This window comes from Cricetulus griseus, chromosome 3 (assembly GCF_003668045.3).
Source record: "Cricetulus griseus strain 17A/GY chromosome 3, alternate assembly CriGri-PICRH-1.0, whole genome shotgun sequence".
Classification (NCBI taxonomy): Eukaryota; Metazoa; Chordata; class Mammalia; order Rodentia; family Cricetidae; genus Cricetulus; species Cricetulus griseus.
Window position 1 is genome coordinate 81665858 of NC_048596.1, and position 15886 is coordinate 81681743.

At 46.3% G+C, this 15886-nt stretch overlaps 1 protein-coding gene across 3 annotated transcripts in view; it reads right to left on the reverse strand.

Annotated features, from left to right (window-relative positions):
• The window catches only part of LOC100763057 (IQ domain-containing protein K), a 115351-nt gene that overhangs the window by 41951 nt on the left and 57514 nt on the right, over positions 1 to 15886 (reverse strand). For all 3 annotated transcript variants that reach the window (XM_027410175.2, XM_027410174.2, XM_027410176.2), the window contains one exon: positions 10710 to 10794. In XM_027410175.2, coding sequence (XP_027265976.1) covers positions 10710 to 10794 — 85 coding nt within the window. The remainder of the gene's footprint in view (positions 1 to 10709; positions 10795 to 15886) is intronic.

Here is a 15886-nt window from a genome sequence, read left to right on the forward strand (position 1 = left end):
GAGGCAGAGACAAGAGGCTCTCTGGGCTTGCAGGGCAGCCAGCCCAGCCTACAAGGCAAGTTCCATGTCAGTGAGGAACTGTGTCTCAAAGACCACAGTGATGATGCCTGGGAAGGATCACTTGGGACATGGGCCTCTGCATGGATGCATACCATGTGCATGTGCACCTTACTTACACAAACCCTGGGGATTTGGGGGAGTCACTATGTCTGGAGACTACTAGTCTCCTCAGTAAGATTGTGTGACTCCTCTACCCAAGGCATAAAACCTCAGGTTCCAGCAGCCTACTGAAAGCTGGCTCCAGGGGTCTGGTCTTTTGAATCAGCTCACTTGCACCACCTACTCTGGCCTACAAATACATCTTGCACCTTCCACCTCTTTGGGCTGCCACACTTGCTTTGGCCATGAGATGCTCATAGGCCTTGAGACCCATGTCATCTTAGTCAGGGTTACTATCACTGCAGTGAAACATCATGACCAAAGCAACCTGGGGGTAGGGGCAAAGGATTTATTTGGCTTCCACCTCCACAACGCTGTTCAGCATCAAAGGCAGTCAAGACAGGAACTCAAGCAGTGCTGGGAAGCTGGAGACAGAAGCCATGGAAGGATACTGCTTACTGCCTTGCTCCTCATGGCTTACTCAGACTGCTTTCTTATAGAACCCAGGACCACCAGCTCTGGGATGCCACCACTCACAATGGGCTGGGTCCTCCCAGATCAATCAATCACTAATTAAGAAAATGCCCTACAGCTAGAAATTATGGAGCCATTTTCTCAACTGAGGTTCCCTCCTTTCAGATGACTCTTACATAAATCCAGCCAGGACACGTGGTGTGTGTTTTGCTCACCCCTCTGAGAGCTTTCAAACACTGCTATGAAAAGCACATGCCTCTGGTGACCTGCTGATCCTAGGAAGCTCTAGAACAAAACTGAATAGAACTCATCACATAATCTTTAGAGCCCAGTCCAGATGAGTCTGCCTGATCACCACCCGTGTGAGGAGAGACTCACATTGCAGGCCACTTATTAAGTGGTATCATTTTGACAACAGCTGAAGAACTTTTTTTCTTTTTCTTTTGTCAGGATTCTAGGGATGAAACTCCGGGCCTTGAGTATAGCAAGCATGTGCACTATCACTGAGACACACCTTAAGCATCTCTACTCTGTTTCCTATGTGTGTATATTCATGCACATGTATGTGTACCTGTATGTGGAGGCCAGAGGACCACCTCCTAGGTTTTTTGTTATTGTTTTGGTTTTGGGTTTTCTTTGAGATGGTGTCTCTCACTGACTTGGAACTTAATCAAGCAGACTACAGAGGATGACCAGAGAATACATCTATCTGTCGCCACGTTCTAAGTGCTGGGATTACAAGTGAGGTGTCACAACACCCAGCACTTTTTCAGTGAGTTTAATGGATTGAACTTAGATCCTTATGTGTGCACAGTAACCACTTTACCAACTAAGCTATTGCCCCAGCACCTGTCTCCCCTTTTAGAGACAGGCTTTAATGTGTCTTTGGCTGGTCTGGAATTCCCTGAGTGGCTGAGGATGACCTTCAAAGTGCTAGGATCGGTGGCATGGCCCTTAACTCATAGTAAACCTCTTGCCTTACTCTCAAGTGCTGGGATTACAAGCATAAACCACAAGCAGTGTATTTCTTCACACTGCTCCCCATTGGTGTGTTTGTACTGACTGGCAGCCTATTGCAGGAATGCAAGCAGAGACTTTACCTTATTTCCCAAAGCATATGAAGTGTTTGAAGCAGAGCTGTCTGCCTACTAAGGATGACTATTAATGGATGAACTATTTAACTGCAGAGTCCATTTGCTAAACTGCTGTGCTAAACCAGCTTCAATTAGCTGGAATTAGATGCAGATTCAAAGCAATTATAAAATAAAAAACCATTGTCTTAAATAGGTAGTCTAGGCAGCATGCAGTCAATTGGCCAGATAAGTGTGACTCACACAAAGCTGTTTCCTACCCACCCCTGAGTCAGCCACCATCTGCCCTCACCTGGGCCCCTGCATGAGAACGGAAGTGCTGCTTTTTGTCATGTGGGTTCACCTAGTTGTGTTTCTTTCCCCAGAGGAAAGAAGAGGGAGAGAGGGTTAAAAAGCAACACAAAGGGAGGAAATACACCAGGCCCTCCCTAAAGCAGCTGCACCAGGGACGCCCTCTCTAGAAGGGAAGGAAGCCTCAGAAAGCCCCAAAGCAAACCGGAAGGAAATATAAAGAAGCCAGGCAAAAAAGGAGAAGGCAGGAGAGCTGGAATGTGGCTCAGCAGGCAGAACATGTGCCTATAATGCACAAAACCATGGGTTCGGTTCCCAGCACCAGTATAAACTGGGAGTGCAATCAAGGGGTGGAGACGGAAGGATCAAATGTTCCAGGCCAACCTGCATTGCCTAGGAAAACCCTGATTCAGTCACCAACAAAACCCAGAGTCAGAATAGATGTGTGCTAGTGTTGAACAGTGCCTCTGAAGTGAACGAAGAGGCCGTGTGTGTGTGTGTGTGTGTGTGTGTGTGTGTGTGTGTGTGTGTGTGTGTGTGTGTATGTGTGTGTGTGTGTGTGTGTGTGTGTGTGTGTGTGTGTGTGTGTGTGTGTGTGTATGTGTGTGTGTGTGTGTGTGTGTGCATGTGTGTGTGTGTGTGTGTGTGTGTGTGTGTGTGTGTGTGTGTGTGTGTGCATGTGTGTGTATGGTGTGGTGTGATGTGGTGACAGGGAAAGAAGCATGCCACATGCCATAGCTCACATGAAGAGGTAAAAGTACAACTCTGGGGACTAGATCTCTCCTTCCACTGTAGGTTTCAGGGATCAAACTCAGGTTTATACCACAAGTGCTTTTAACCACTGAGCTCTCTTACTAACAAACAGCAGAATGGTGCACATGGAAGTTCAGATAAACAAAGAAAGTGCATGGAAAAGATACACAGCTAACTCCGGGACAGGTGCTTATTGTCCAGGAATGGCGATGTCTACATTCTGCTCCATTTATTTTGTGTCTGTGCATGTTCATATGTGCATGTGGAGACAGGAGTCAGCAACCAGGTGTCTTCCTCCATCACTCTCCACATTGTTTTAGGAAACAGTGTCTCAGTGAACCTGGAGCTCATCAGTTTGGCCAGGCTGGCCAGTGAGCTCCAGGAACCCTCTGTTCCACATCCCTAATTTTGGGACTGCAGGGATGTATGCATTTCTGTTCAGTGCCCACCTCTTCACATGGGTGCCAGGGATCTGAACTCAGGTCCTTGTGCTTTCATGGCAGGCACTTTACCCACCTAGCCCTTCTTTTGCTCATCCAGACTCAAGGACAGGCCCTAAGCAGCTCTGTGAGTCTTCTGAGCCTCCCTCCTCCTGTCAGGAGCAAGTGCTTCAATTCAGAGGAATTAACTCCACAACTACCAATGACCAAGAATACCTACTCTTGACATTCTCATTCTTGTTATTTTTTCTAGGGTTTTCTAGGTCCTCGAGTCATCGAGAGCTTTCTATAGCCTCCAGCTCCAGTCTTGACAAGTTCCCCAATGCAGGTTTGTCAAATGGATGAGGAAATAAATGAAGCCACATGCCAATGAATACATGAGGCCTCCATCTGAGTGAGGTGGCAGAAAGGCCACCCTTGGGACTGCTGATGCCAAAGTGATCATCCTGTATCTGCACCATCAGTCTTCATATTGCCAAGAAGTTCCACATATAGGTAGTCTTAACTTGGAAGTATTTCTTACATGCTTTAAAATGTTCAAAAGATAAATTTCAGCCACCCATGGTGGCATGTCTGTAATCCCAGCACTTAGGAGGCTAACCAGAAGACTGCACACATTTGAGGCCAGCTTGGACTACAGAGCAAGATTCTGTCTCAAAAACAAACAAGAGAAACAAGGGACTGGTGAGATGGCTCAGCAGGTAGAGACACCTGCCAACAAGCCCAATGAGCATGATTACTGGGACCTACATGGTAGATGGAGAGAATCAACTCCCACAAGTTGTCATATGACCTCCACATGATCACCATGAGATTCATGGTGTGTACCCACACATATACACATGCACAACACACTCATAAAAGCACAAACAAAAATAAGTTTTTAACATAAAAGGTAACAATAAAGACAAGGGCTGGGGCTGAAGATCCATTAGTAGAGTGGTCCCTAACATGTAGAAAGCCCTAAGCTCCATCCTCAGTGCCATATAAAGTGGAGGTGGTAACACATGCCTATAATCCCAACATTCAGGAGGTGAAGGCCAGAAAATCACAAAATCACAGTCCTTCTCAGCTACATAGAGACTTCAAGGCCAACTTGAGCTACAAAGACCCAGATTAAAGATAAATAAGTAAATAAATAACTTAAAATCCCATCTGTACCGCTGTCCATAGTGCTGACAGAGTAGCTTTACTGTGCTGAACAAAGTCTCTGCCCCTGCAGTGCTGGGGACTGAACCCTGCTGCTAAGCTAGGGACACTGGGCTATATCCCCAGGTCATCAAGAACAACAAAGTCTGAGCCTAGAGTCAGGTGTGGTGACCCCAACACTCAGGAATGTGCAGGGTGGTGCCTTATTATGGAAAATAGAACTAACAACCACAACAACATTATAACTGATGTTATCGTGGCTAACTATGAAACCATGCTCAGTTAGAAGTCTGAAAAGGGCAAATGGATCCACTGAGGAGAAATCCATCCTAGGAATTCAATTTCACCAGCAAGCTGGGGCCAAAATTGCTCTTCAAATCACAGAAGGGCATGGTCAACCACTAAGGCTTCAGAGAAGTGGCTACACACCAGCCCAGGGGGACAGAGTGTAACCTGATGCAAGCAACCCTGCCCCCCCTGTGTTTAGCATTCCTTTTGCACAATCCCATGTCTGACTTTGGATGGCAGGGTCTGTGCACCTGCTGGCAGATATCAGTTGTCGGAAGGAGAGTCCATCATCCCTGCAGGACACTCACACAAACCTGGAGCTGATGTCTGGGCCCCAGCCGGCATGCAGGTTGTCATCTCAACAGCCCTCTTTGGTTTCTCAAATTGCAAGGCTTGCTGAGGATCTGGGTCACACATACCTTTGACAAAATGAGTCCTCCCCCCCCCTCTCTCACACACACACACACACAGTAAATGGATTCACCCCCTGTACCCTGATGTCAACTTATCCTCTTCCCAAGTGCCATCTCTGGGAGATTAATGGGGGCAGCTGTTAAGGTCAAGGATCTTCGCGCATGAGCAACTCCCCCAAGGAGCTCATGTTTAAGTGCCTGTGTAAATCACAGAGGAGGGCTCATAAAATGGAACAAACTCGTTTGTTATTCATTCTTGAAGAGGATTTAAGGATTCAGTTACTCATTTATAAAATTCTAAGAGTGCACAATGCCCATATAGTGCTGGGGCTGGAGTCTGCAGCAGATAAGCCTAACAGTCAAACAGTCCAACAGATACCTGTTGACTACAGTGTTAAACAGGCGACAAACAACAAGAAAGCAAGCAGAGTGGTTGTGATCAGAGGGTTCTGCCTTAGAAGAGGTAACTAGGAAGACACTGGAGAAGAGCCTCTGTGAGGACAGAGAAGGCAATGACTGTTGCATGGCAAGTGGAAAGAAACAACCAGTGCAAAGGCCCTGAGACAGAAGCCTGCCTGATGTCACAGGGAAATGCAAAGAGGCCACACATTTTGTTTAAAAGTCGCTTTCTTAAGGAAACTAGAAACAATAACCACAATAGCATAATACTGCATGCCCAGGCAGGAAAACATCCCTCCTGTGGACTGACCTTCCCATTTAACCTTCAGAGGCTCCAGTGAGTTTTAGAGAAAGAAAAAGCTGCTAGGCCTAGTAGCCCAGCCAGCGGCCCCACACAGAGGCAGCTTGCTCTTCCTGCTGTCCAGATGGGGCTGAGCTTTCCAGGGGTGACAGGGAAGAAGCCAAAATGCTCTCCTTGGCATTCTCAACTGTCTCTCTGTCACTACTCAACCTACAGCCTCAACATCCTTGCTGTGTTCAGCATCAGATACCTACCTGCCAGGCTAGGGTAGTTCTTTTCCAAACAGAAAGGCCTGGATTAGGGTGGGTAGAAGTTAAATAAGCCAAATGGAAATGGCTTGAACACCCATTGCTTATGACTTAAAGTCCTCAGAATGCCCTGTCTTTTAGGCAGACCGAGGGTCCCATGCCTGTATATGCAATAACATTAGATATATTTTATTAGATTTATTCCATTTTTATTTGTCTGTGTGTGTCTGTGCACGCTCACACATATGTGCGTGCACATGTACATGTGGGTGCCCTTGGAGGCCAGGAAAGGGTGTTGGATTCCTGTAATGATAAATCTTTACTCCGTCCACCCCAGCCCTGCTGCCACATGGGTGCTTTCCACCAGGCCACCTGAGTTCCGCCCACAGCCATGTTAAGGTCCCAAGTAACACACAAAGACTTATATTAGTTTACAATGCTTCTGGTCAATTGACTAGGATTTCTTATCTGCTAGCTCAGTCTTAATTATCAACCATAATAATAAGGTTTATCTTATGGAGGATGCTGGCGGTGAGTGCCCTATCTTGCCAGCAGATCACATGGTGGCTCCAGAGAAGAGAGCAGGAGGAAGAACAATAGAAAAGGAATAACTTCCTGTGTTGTCCCTGCTTATATATGAGTCTACCTACTATGTCACTTCCTGCCTGGATCACAACACTTCTTTACTACATTTCCCAAAATCATCCTTGACTCCTAGTCCCACCTAACTTGCTACCTCATTGGCCAAACAGTACTTTATTCAACAATCAATAAGATAAACATACACAGAAGGGCATTCCCCATCAGATTCCCTGGAGCTAAGTTATAGGCAGATGTGAGAGGCCTGACGTGGACACTGGGAACTGAACTCTGGTCCTCTGCAAGAGTAGCAAGTGCTCTTAACCACTGAGCTATCTCTCCTATCTGTAATACTATTATGAATTATTATTTGTGGCACTGGACTAGACATTCTCTGTGTTTAGTACTTTTGGTGTCTGCATACTACTGTATTGGCTAATTGTTTATTTATTTCATGATTACTACACCATTATACACCTTGCTGAATCTAAGATCCTATACAGCTTCAGGAAGAAAATCCACAGACTCTGGACCAAAGGGTCACTTCTAGATAACACACAGATGACTCTCCCCTGCCTCAGCTGGCCTCCAGCTATTGAGAGAAGGGAGGGCCATAACCCTAGGGTTAGGGGCTGCCAAGGCCAGTGGGGTTAAGGAAATAATAGTGGAACAAACAGCCATTCAACCCCAATGTCCAAGCTTCTCAAAGCCTCAGAGGTCAACAATCTGTGGGCCTAAATGATAACCTCTGAGGGTTGTGGAGTGTACGACCTACACACTGAGCAAGAACCCGCTCTTCCTATTTTCTTCAGCTTGGTGTCCTTGGAAGTCCATTGACCTCAGGCATGCTTCAGGCTCCCTCCCCATCTCTGTCTTCCTCCCTACACTGCACCACCAAAACATGGGGCACAGTTGAATGCACTGCTAGTGAGCACCAGGACATGTCTAGTGGTTAGGCTCTGGCCTCTCTCCAGTAATTTAGCAATAAAATGTGGTGGTGGAGGGTGCTTAGTCCTTAAGCTAAGAACTCTGCCCACCACCAGCAATTAACCTTACAGACAAAATCAGACAAGTGTGTAGACATACGAGCAAGGATATTCTGCATAAAACTGCAATTTACAAAGCAGACAAAAATAGAATGTTGGATTGCTTATCGGTCCACAGATTGTAATTCAAGTTATCCACAGAAATAAAACATAGGTGCATATCTCAGAACCATCAACAATCATGGGGTGGATCTTTGTGTGCTGACAAAGAAAGTTACTCCCAATTTGTCAGTAAGAGGAGAGCATGGGCACAGTGCAGTATTTTGCACATTTAACTCTGTAAAAAACAAAGTAAAATTTCACATATAAACAAGAAAATTCTAGGAGGCTAAGTACCAATGGGTGATCTGCATTGTTTATTATTTTCCCATAATTGGTATGAGTTACTAACACTCACCACCAAGCCTGATGACTTCAGTTCCAACCCCAGAATCCACATGGTGAGAGTATTAACTCCCAAATCCTGTCCTCTGACCATCACATAGACGCTGTGGCAAAAATGTGCACATTCACCCTTATATACACACATTCACATTTGCAATAAATAAGCAAATAAATGTAAAGAGTGTTTGGGTTTTTTAATTAGGTAATGTGGCTGGAGGACAAAGCTTAATTGGTAGAATGCTTGCCTAGCATTCATGAAGCCTCAACTTTTGTCTCCAGCACCATATAAAACCATCTGGATCTTATGGAGATATTTCCTCAATTGAGGTTCCCTCCTTTCAGATATCCCTAGCTTGTGTGGAGCTGATATAAAGCTAGCCAGCACAGATAGGAAGGGCTTATTTTAGCTTGTGGTTTGAAGGTATAGTCTATCATGTTGTGGAAGTTATAGTGGCAAGGGCTTGAGGCAGCTGGTGACATTGAATCCACAGTTAGGAAGTTGCTTTCTCCTTTTCATTCAGCCCAGGACGCCAGCCTGTAGGATGGTGCTGTGCACATTCAGGTTTGGTCTACCCACCCCAACTAGAGGCCTAGAAACACTGTCCTGCATGTACAGGAGGTGTCTCCTAGGTTATTTGAAACCCTATCAGGTCCACAGGGAAGACTCAACCACCACAGTAAGGTTCCTGTAATAGTAAAATCCATGGACATAGAGAGCAGGTTGGCAGTGGCTGGGGGCTGGGCCGGGACAAGGGAATGAGGAATAGGTGCTCAATATGGAAAGCATCAGCTGAGAAACATGGGAAGCTCTGGAGACAGAGATGCCAGGGGTGCATGGCTACACCATGGATGCACTTAATGCTACAAATTAGGAAGATGCTGCATCTGAACAGTGCCACTTATGCCTCCCCTCAGCGGTGGGAGGGGGCCCTGCCCCCACAGTAGGCACTGTACATTCACCTGGAAGCTTGCTAATGCTGCTTTCTGATCACCAGGTAATTTAGGGGTTGCATACTATTTAGCACAGAGACACATGGCACTCCAATATGTCTTTGACAATACATTTTTTTAAAGTACATCTTTGCTGAAGGGCTTCATGACAACATGGATCAGGAACTCTTTAGAAGCTTACCTCTGACTACAAATTCTACTTCTAGAATTTCTCCTATGTTAAGCAGCCAGGAAAAGTTGCAAACACAGCTGCCCATACATGTCACAACACTGACTGCAGTCATGGAAATCTTGAAATAATCTCAACATCTCAAATAGGAGAATGGTTTGAAAGACCAGTTACAACAGAAAAGGTGATTTTCTCCATGTGATGTGTCCGTGCCATTCCACGTGTTAAGGTTTCATGTTGGTGATTACTGTGTTGTTGTCAGTGACTCAGACGTTTGTTTGCTTTGTCTGAATTTTCTCACTCTTTTCTAAAACAATGTGTATTCTTCTCTGTTCACATGAAATATTACCTTGTGGGTTTAGTTTGGATGTTTGATTTTTCTTGAGGGAGGGTCTCTCTTTACAACCCAGGCTGGTCTTGCTTGAACTTGTGGTCCTCCTACCTCTGCCTCCAAGTGCTGGTATTAGGGGTGTGCACCACCTTGTCTGGCTTACAATATTATTTTTAGGCAACACAGGCCAGTCAAACCCAACTTTAAAAAATTGGAAGTTATTTGTGTGTGTGTGTGTGTGTGTGAGAGAGAGAGAGAGAGAGAGAGAGAGAGAGAGAGAGAAGGAGAGAGAGAGAGGAGAGAGAGAGAGAGAGAGAGGAGAGAGAGAAAGAGAGAGGAGAGAGAGAGAGAGAGAGAGAGAGAGAGAGAGAGAGAGAGAGAGAGAGAGAGAGAGCCTGAGGTTGATGTCAGGGGTCTCCTCAATACTATCTTCATTTTTTGAAACAGGATTTCTCACTGACACTGAATCTTTTTTTTAATTTAAATTAGAAACAATCTTACTTTACATATCAATCCCAGTTCCCTCTCCCTCCAATCCTCCCATGCTCCCCACCGACCCCCATCCCATCCCCTTTCTGCTCCCCAGGGAGGGTGAGGCATTCCATGGGGGATCTTCAAAGTCTGTCACATCATTTGGGGCAGGGCCTAGGCCCTCCCCCTTGTGTCTAGGCTGAGAGAGTATCCCTCGATGTGGAGTGGGCTCCGAAAGTCCATTCCTGTACTAGGGATAAATACTAATCCACTACCAGAGGCCCCATAGACTGCTCAGGTCTCCTAACTGACACCAATGTTCAAGGGGCCTGGTTTGGTTCTATGCTGGTTTCCCAGATGTCAGTCTGGGGTCCATGAGCTCCCCCTTGTTCAGGACTGACACTGAATCTTATCCATTAAGCTAAACTGGGTGGCCAATGAGCTTCAGAGATCTGCCTGTCTCCACCCCAACTATGGCTGGGATTACAGGCACAATGCCTAGTTTCTTACATGGATTCCATATATATGAACCCAGGACTTGGGCTTGTATAGCAGGCACTTTTACATCTGCCCCAATCCTCAAATGCATCTTTTATGATAATTGCAAAATAAGTTTTGATTAAAAAATAAAATCCAAATCCTGTTTGCAGAGACTCCTATCTCTGAGGTCTGCATGTGAGCAACAGCATTCAAGTTTAGAAGAGTCTGTTTTCCCGCTGGCTCACCATGTCACAACAAGTCCCTCAATGTCACAATCCCAGGTGGCCCTTACCAGATAGGCTCTCCAGAAGGACTGGATGCTGATTGCAGCTTCTTCTTCTGTCAGTAGCAGGGAGAGAGGGATTGGTGGTCGAGGGCTGAAAAGCAATAAAATGGTCATAGGCCTGTGAGAATCCATCCTTCATCCTGCCAATGTCTTTGACAACATAATAGTCTGCCTGATTAAAAGCCTCACACATCCCCATTCTTAGAGGGTAAAAATGTCATTTTTGATGGAAGAGTGTATGCTTGAGTTAGCATTTCCTGTTAAGACCTGGGAATTTTCAAAATTGTTCACCTCTCTGTCTCTCTGTCTGGGGGGGGGATGGCATGTGTGGTATGTGTGCCCAAGTGTGCATATGTGCAAAACAGAAACTGACATCCAGTGTCTGCCCCTATTATGGTCCACTGTGTTTTTTGAATCGGGATCTTCAATTGAACTTGGAGCTTGGTTCAGCTGCCCAGGAGGCATGAGGTCTCATGTTTGCCCCCCTCACCTAGCTCTGGGGGTTACCCACTACCACACTTGGCTTTTTACATGGATGCTTGGGATCTGAACTCAGGTCCCTCAAGCCTTCACAGCAAGCACTGTACCAGCTGAGCCACTTCCCCAGGTCCAATCAGTGTGTGCTTTTTTTTTTTTTTTTTTTTTTTTTTTTTTTTGGTTTTTGGTTTTTCAAGACAGGGTTTCTCTGTGTGTAGCTTTGGAGCCTATCCTGGCACTCGCTCTGGAGACCAGGCTGGCCTCGAACTCACAGAGATCCGCCTGCTTCTGCCTCCCGAATGCTGGGATTAAAGGCGTGCGCCACTAACGCCTGGCCAGTGTGTGCTCTTAAATCAGGGCTAGTCCATTCTTCCTTTGAAGGACTCAGGTTACATATTGGTCTTGACGATGTAACATACTTGCCATCAAGACAACTACACAGACACAGCACAAGAGACAGAACACCAACCTTTGTGGGTGACACTATAATTTAAGCATCACATGAACCAGCTTGGTAGGTTACACACACAACCCAACCACTTCAGAGGTGAAATGGGAAGATCATAAATTCAAGTCAACCTTGGCTACGTATCAACTTTGAGGCTATGTGAGACCTCTCAAAACAAAATCTGAGAGTAGTGGCAGGGGGTGGGGGTGCTCAGCAATGAGCACTAGCCAGCCTGGCATGCACAGGCCCTTTGGTTACACCTCCAGGACAGAAAAGAAAAAAAAAAGATGGAAGAAAGAAAGGGGGAAGGGGATGGATAGAGAACCTTGATACAGTATGTTTGGGTAATAAATGATTTTAGATTATTCTAAAATAGAAGAAATCAAAGCCAGGAAGACAGTGTGGTTACTAAGACCCTGTCTAGGGGTATAGTGTCACAGCAGGCTCTGGTTTTCTGGCTGGCTGGATGTCCTCCAACGGAGAGATGAAACAGACATTTCTGCAGAGATAATCAGCCCCTGCAAATGCATCTTTGTGAGAACCTTTCCCTAATGTTCACTTTCCACTTTTAGCCCTATCAGACAGTCTTTTGTTTGTTTGCTGCTTCTGTTTTTGCCTCTTCTTGCCTAATAGCTGCTTTTCTGGCTGCAATGCTTTGCCTCTGGGGTGCCCTGCTGGCCACACACAGTGTCTGGCTCATCCATTCTTCCATTGTCCATATGCTAGAAATCAGTAGTTGATGTGTCACTATCACATCACATCCCTGAAGTGACTGACCCTTACTAGTTAAAATGGCTTCCAGAGACGTTGGCATTTCTAAGGAGACCTTTATGGCAGCAGTGAACTTAGGGAGTAACACTGTAATGTACCAACACCAGCTGATATTTACTGAGCATCTTCTGGCCCCCTGCTACCCAGGCCTGTTTCCAAGTTGACAGGGCCTTGCAGCTCCTCTGAAAAAGTGCCTCCAAAGCCCTAGGGTACCAGGATGTCTGTGCAGGTTGCTTTCTTCTCAAGGACACCCAGAAGAGGAGATGCAGGGACCTACATCCCAGTCTGTGATCTGCTTACTCATCCCTACTCCATGGTGTGGGGCCACACTTGCCCTAAGATGAGGATACTTTTCCTTCATTTGTTCCAATGTGCCTGAAGGCTGGTCAGCGCCAGACATCTTTTTTCCTGGTTCATTCTTAGGCATCTTCTACTCAAATAATATTTAAAACATCCTTTGATTAGATTGGGGTCTAGCTACTATTCTTCCTAGCTCCTGGCCCAATTTGGAAACAAATTTGTGTGATGAAAGTCCAAATCTACATGACAGGAAGTAGGTACACAGCCTGGTCTCATGTTTGCTCCTCTTGGTATTGGCACTTGGGACAACACAGGCATGCAACAGGCACTCAATAGCTGTGGAGGCAGTCCACTATGATCAGATATCCTGCAGAAACAACTTAGGGGAGGGAGGACTTATTTTGGCCCATGGTTTCAGAGGATTTCAGTCCCTCGTGGTGGGGACCATATAATGACGTTATTGGTCATGTGAGTGTGTGGTGGAGAGCCCTCATATCTAAGCTGCCTAGGAAACAGAAAGCTAGAATGAAACCTGGCCTAAATATGACTTTCCAAGTCCCTCCCCTGGTTACTTACTCTCACTAGTCAGGCCCTATCTCCTAAAGGTTCCAGAACCTTCCAAATAGCACCACAAGCATGGCACCCAGTATCCATAAGATGAACCTGGGGATACATTTCAGATTGAAACCTCAACAGTCTTGCTGTGTGCTAAGTGCTGTACTGCACATGGCTTCATAAAATCTTTACAACAGAAATGGGCTGGTTCGACCTTGTGTTTAGGGCTGAAAAGGCTGAGAGACAAGGTGAGGAGGAGGGTATGGTAAAGGGAACTCCTACTGCAAGCTGTCCAGAAGCAGGGAGTGACCAAAGAAGGGAAGAGACAGCTCGAAGGTCACTAACATTGAAGTAGGAGTCTAGCAGCTGATGGATGATAACTAGAAGAAAGCATGGCCACTTGCCTAGGCATTTTTTTTTTAAAGGAGGACAACCATAATCACAGAACACACTCTCCCCTGATCTTACAGTGACAATGTAGCGGACTGTCATCTGTCCCAATCTCCTCTGCAAAGTTCCATGTCAGGATGCTTTAACAAAGTAGAGTCTGTGGTTGGCCTCTGAGGGGAGATTTGGTGGTACCCTTCTTCTCAGTGGCAATCTTTCCTGCTGTAGTTATGTTTCTTGGTTCTGAAGTGGCAAATGTCAAAGTAACAGTGCTCCTATTGGGGACCAGAGGAAGGAAGAACTGCAAAGCTGAGGACACTGTGGCCAGGCCAACCCAACAAAGGGCCTTGTCCAGTAATGAGCCACTATGCATCTCAATGACATGTGCAAAAGACAAAATGAGATGTCTAATAGGCCTGGGAGGCAGTAACATGAGGCCACCTTTAGTGATGTCCCTGGCTTTCATGGCTAAATAATACAGTGCTGTCTCATTCCCATACAAGAGTACGTGCAAGCGAGCTGACATGTATCGGGCTCAATGAAAAGGATCCACTCTTGCAGAGAAGCGCCTGGGAATTATTTGCTTCAGTGGGCCAGCTTGAAGGGACAGATGCCATGCTGGGCCCTTCCCCGTCTTGGAATCAGTGCAGTTGGCCTCAGGTCAGATAAAAATAAAGGTGCAAGCCTCATCACCAAGATGCTAGGGACAAGAGAGATGAATGTGTCAATCACAGGAGAAGGCCGCTGCAGAGAGGCCCCTCCTGGCTGGAGCTGGACATCCCCAGGACAGGCATTCTATTGCTAAGTGTCTCCAAGACAACCTGCCTTACTAGAATGTGGACCAACAGGACTGCCCTCTTTCCCTCTTGACTGGGAATTAAACATCTTTGCACCCTAAGAATCAGTGCTGCAGTCTTGAGAGGAGCAGAAGCCAGTTTCCGGATAGTGTGTGTGTGTGTGTCGTGTGGATTTCAAAATGTATTCACATGCTTTCCCAGTTTTGGCTGCAAAGTAAAAGATTTGTGGGCAGAGAAGACATAGCATGCTTACAAACTGGGCAATGAGAACAGGGCCCGATAGCTGGCTCAGTGATTAAGAGTACTTGCTGTGCAATCACCAAAACAAACAAACAAACAAACAAAAAACACAACGAGAGTTCAGATCCCAGTGCCCACGCATCAAGCCCATGATCCTGAGCCAATCTCTGAGAGATCTGGCACTCTCTTCTGGTCCTCCTCTACACAGGTACATGCACCCGTGCCCCCCCCCCACACACACACATGCATACATTCACAGACAGACACACACTAAAAAGATCTGGGAAGGTAGTCATCGTACATTTCTCTATGCAGTTGTATGAATTACAGTCAGGTAGAAGGAAAGAAAACTTGCCCGGGGTTGAACATTACATTTAGATAACTTTATGCTCCTTTCATTAGGTAAAAGATGAACTGTTCTCTTGGAACATAGAAGCAGGAGTGATTCAGATAGAAATCTATTTCCAAAGATGTCACAGGCCGAGCTTGCATCAATTATCATAGAGTCTCTTAGTGGCCTAGGATTGGGTGCTATCCACCTACTGTATCTGGCAAGAGATGTGCCCCTCAACCTTAACTGCCTTATTCTCTTACACCCTATGTTGGGCACTTTCTGGGGGCAAGGGGTGCACTGTGTGTGGGTATGTGTAGAAGGCAGAGGCTGATGTCAGCTATCTGCCTCAATTACACTGATCCTGCTAGGCTGGCTGGCCAGTGAGCAGTGAGGAGCTCTGTCCCCACCTCCACAGCACTAGGACCACAGGAGTAAATAGCCAATGTCAGCATCCAGCCCTTTTCCTGGGCTAGAGATCTGAACTCAAGTCCTCCAGCTTGCACAGCAAGCATTTTACAGGTGGAGCCATCTCTCCAGCCCCTCAGTCTTGGCTTAGGAATGTTGGCCACCAGCAGAAGTCCAACAGACCCCAGACATATGGCTGACTACCACTTCAGACGGGATCTCACAGGATCCCTTAAGTTCCAGGATTCTGTGACATGATGAGTTTCTCCAGAGGTCCAGACAGAACTTCTGAGTGTATACTTCCAGCACTTTTAGAAGTCATGGTTAGTGGGCTGTGTTCGGGCTTTCGCCCCCTCACTAATCTCTGCCCCAGGAAATCAACAAGCAGTGATTACCCAGTCAGCTGAGTCACTGCCCTGGTTACCTCATGCTGAAGCTGTGAGCCCAGATAACAGCCCACTGAACAGCC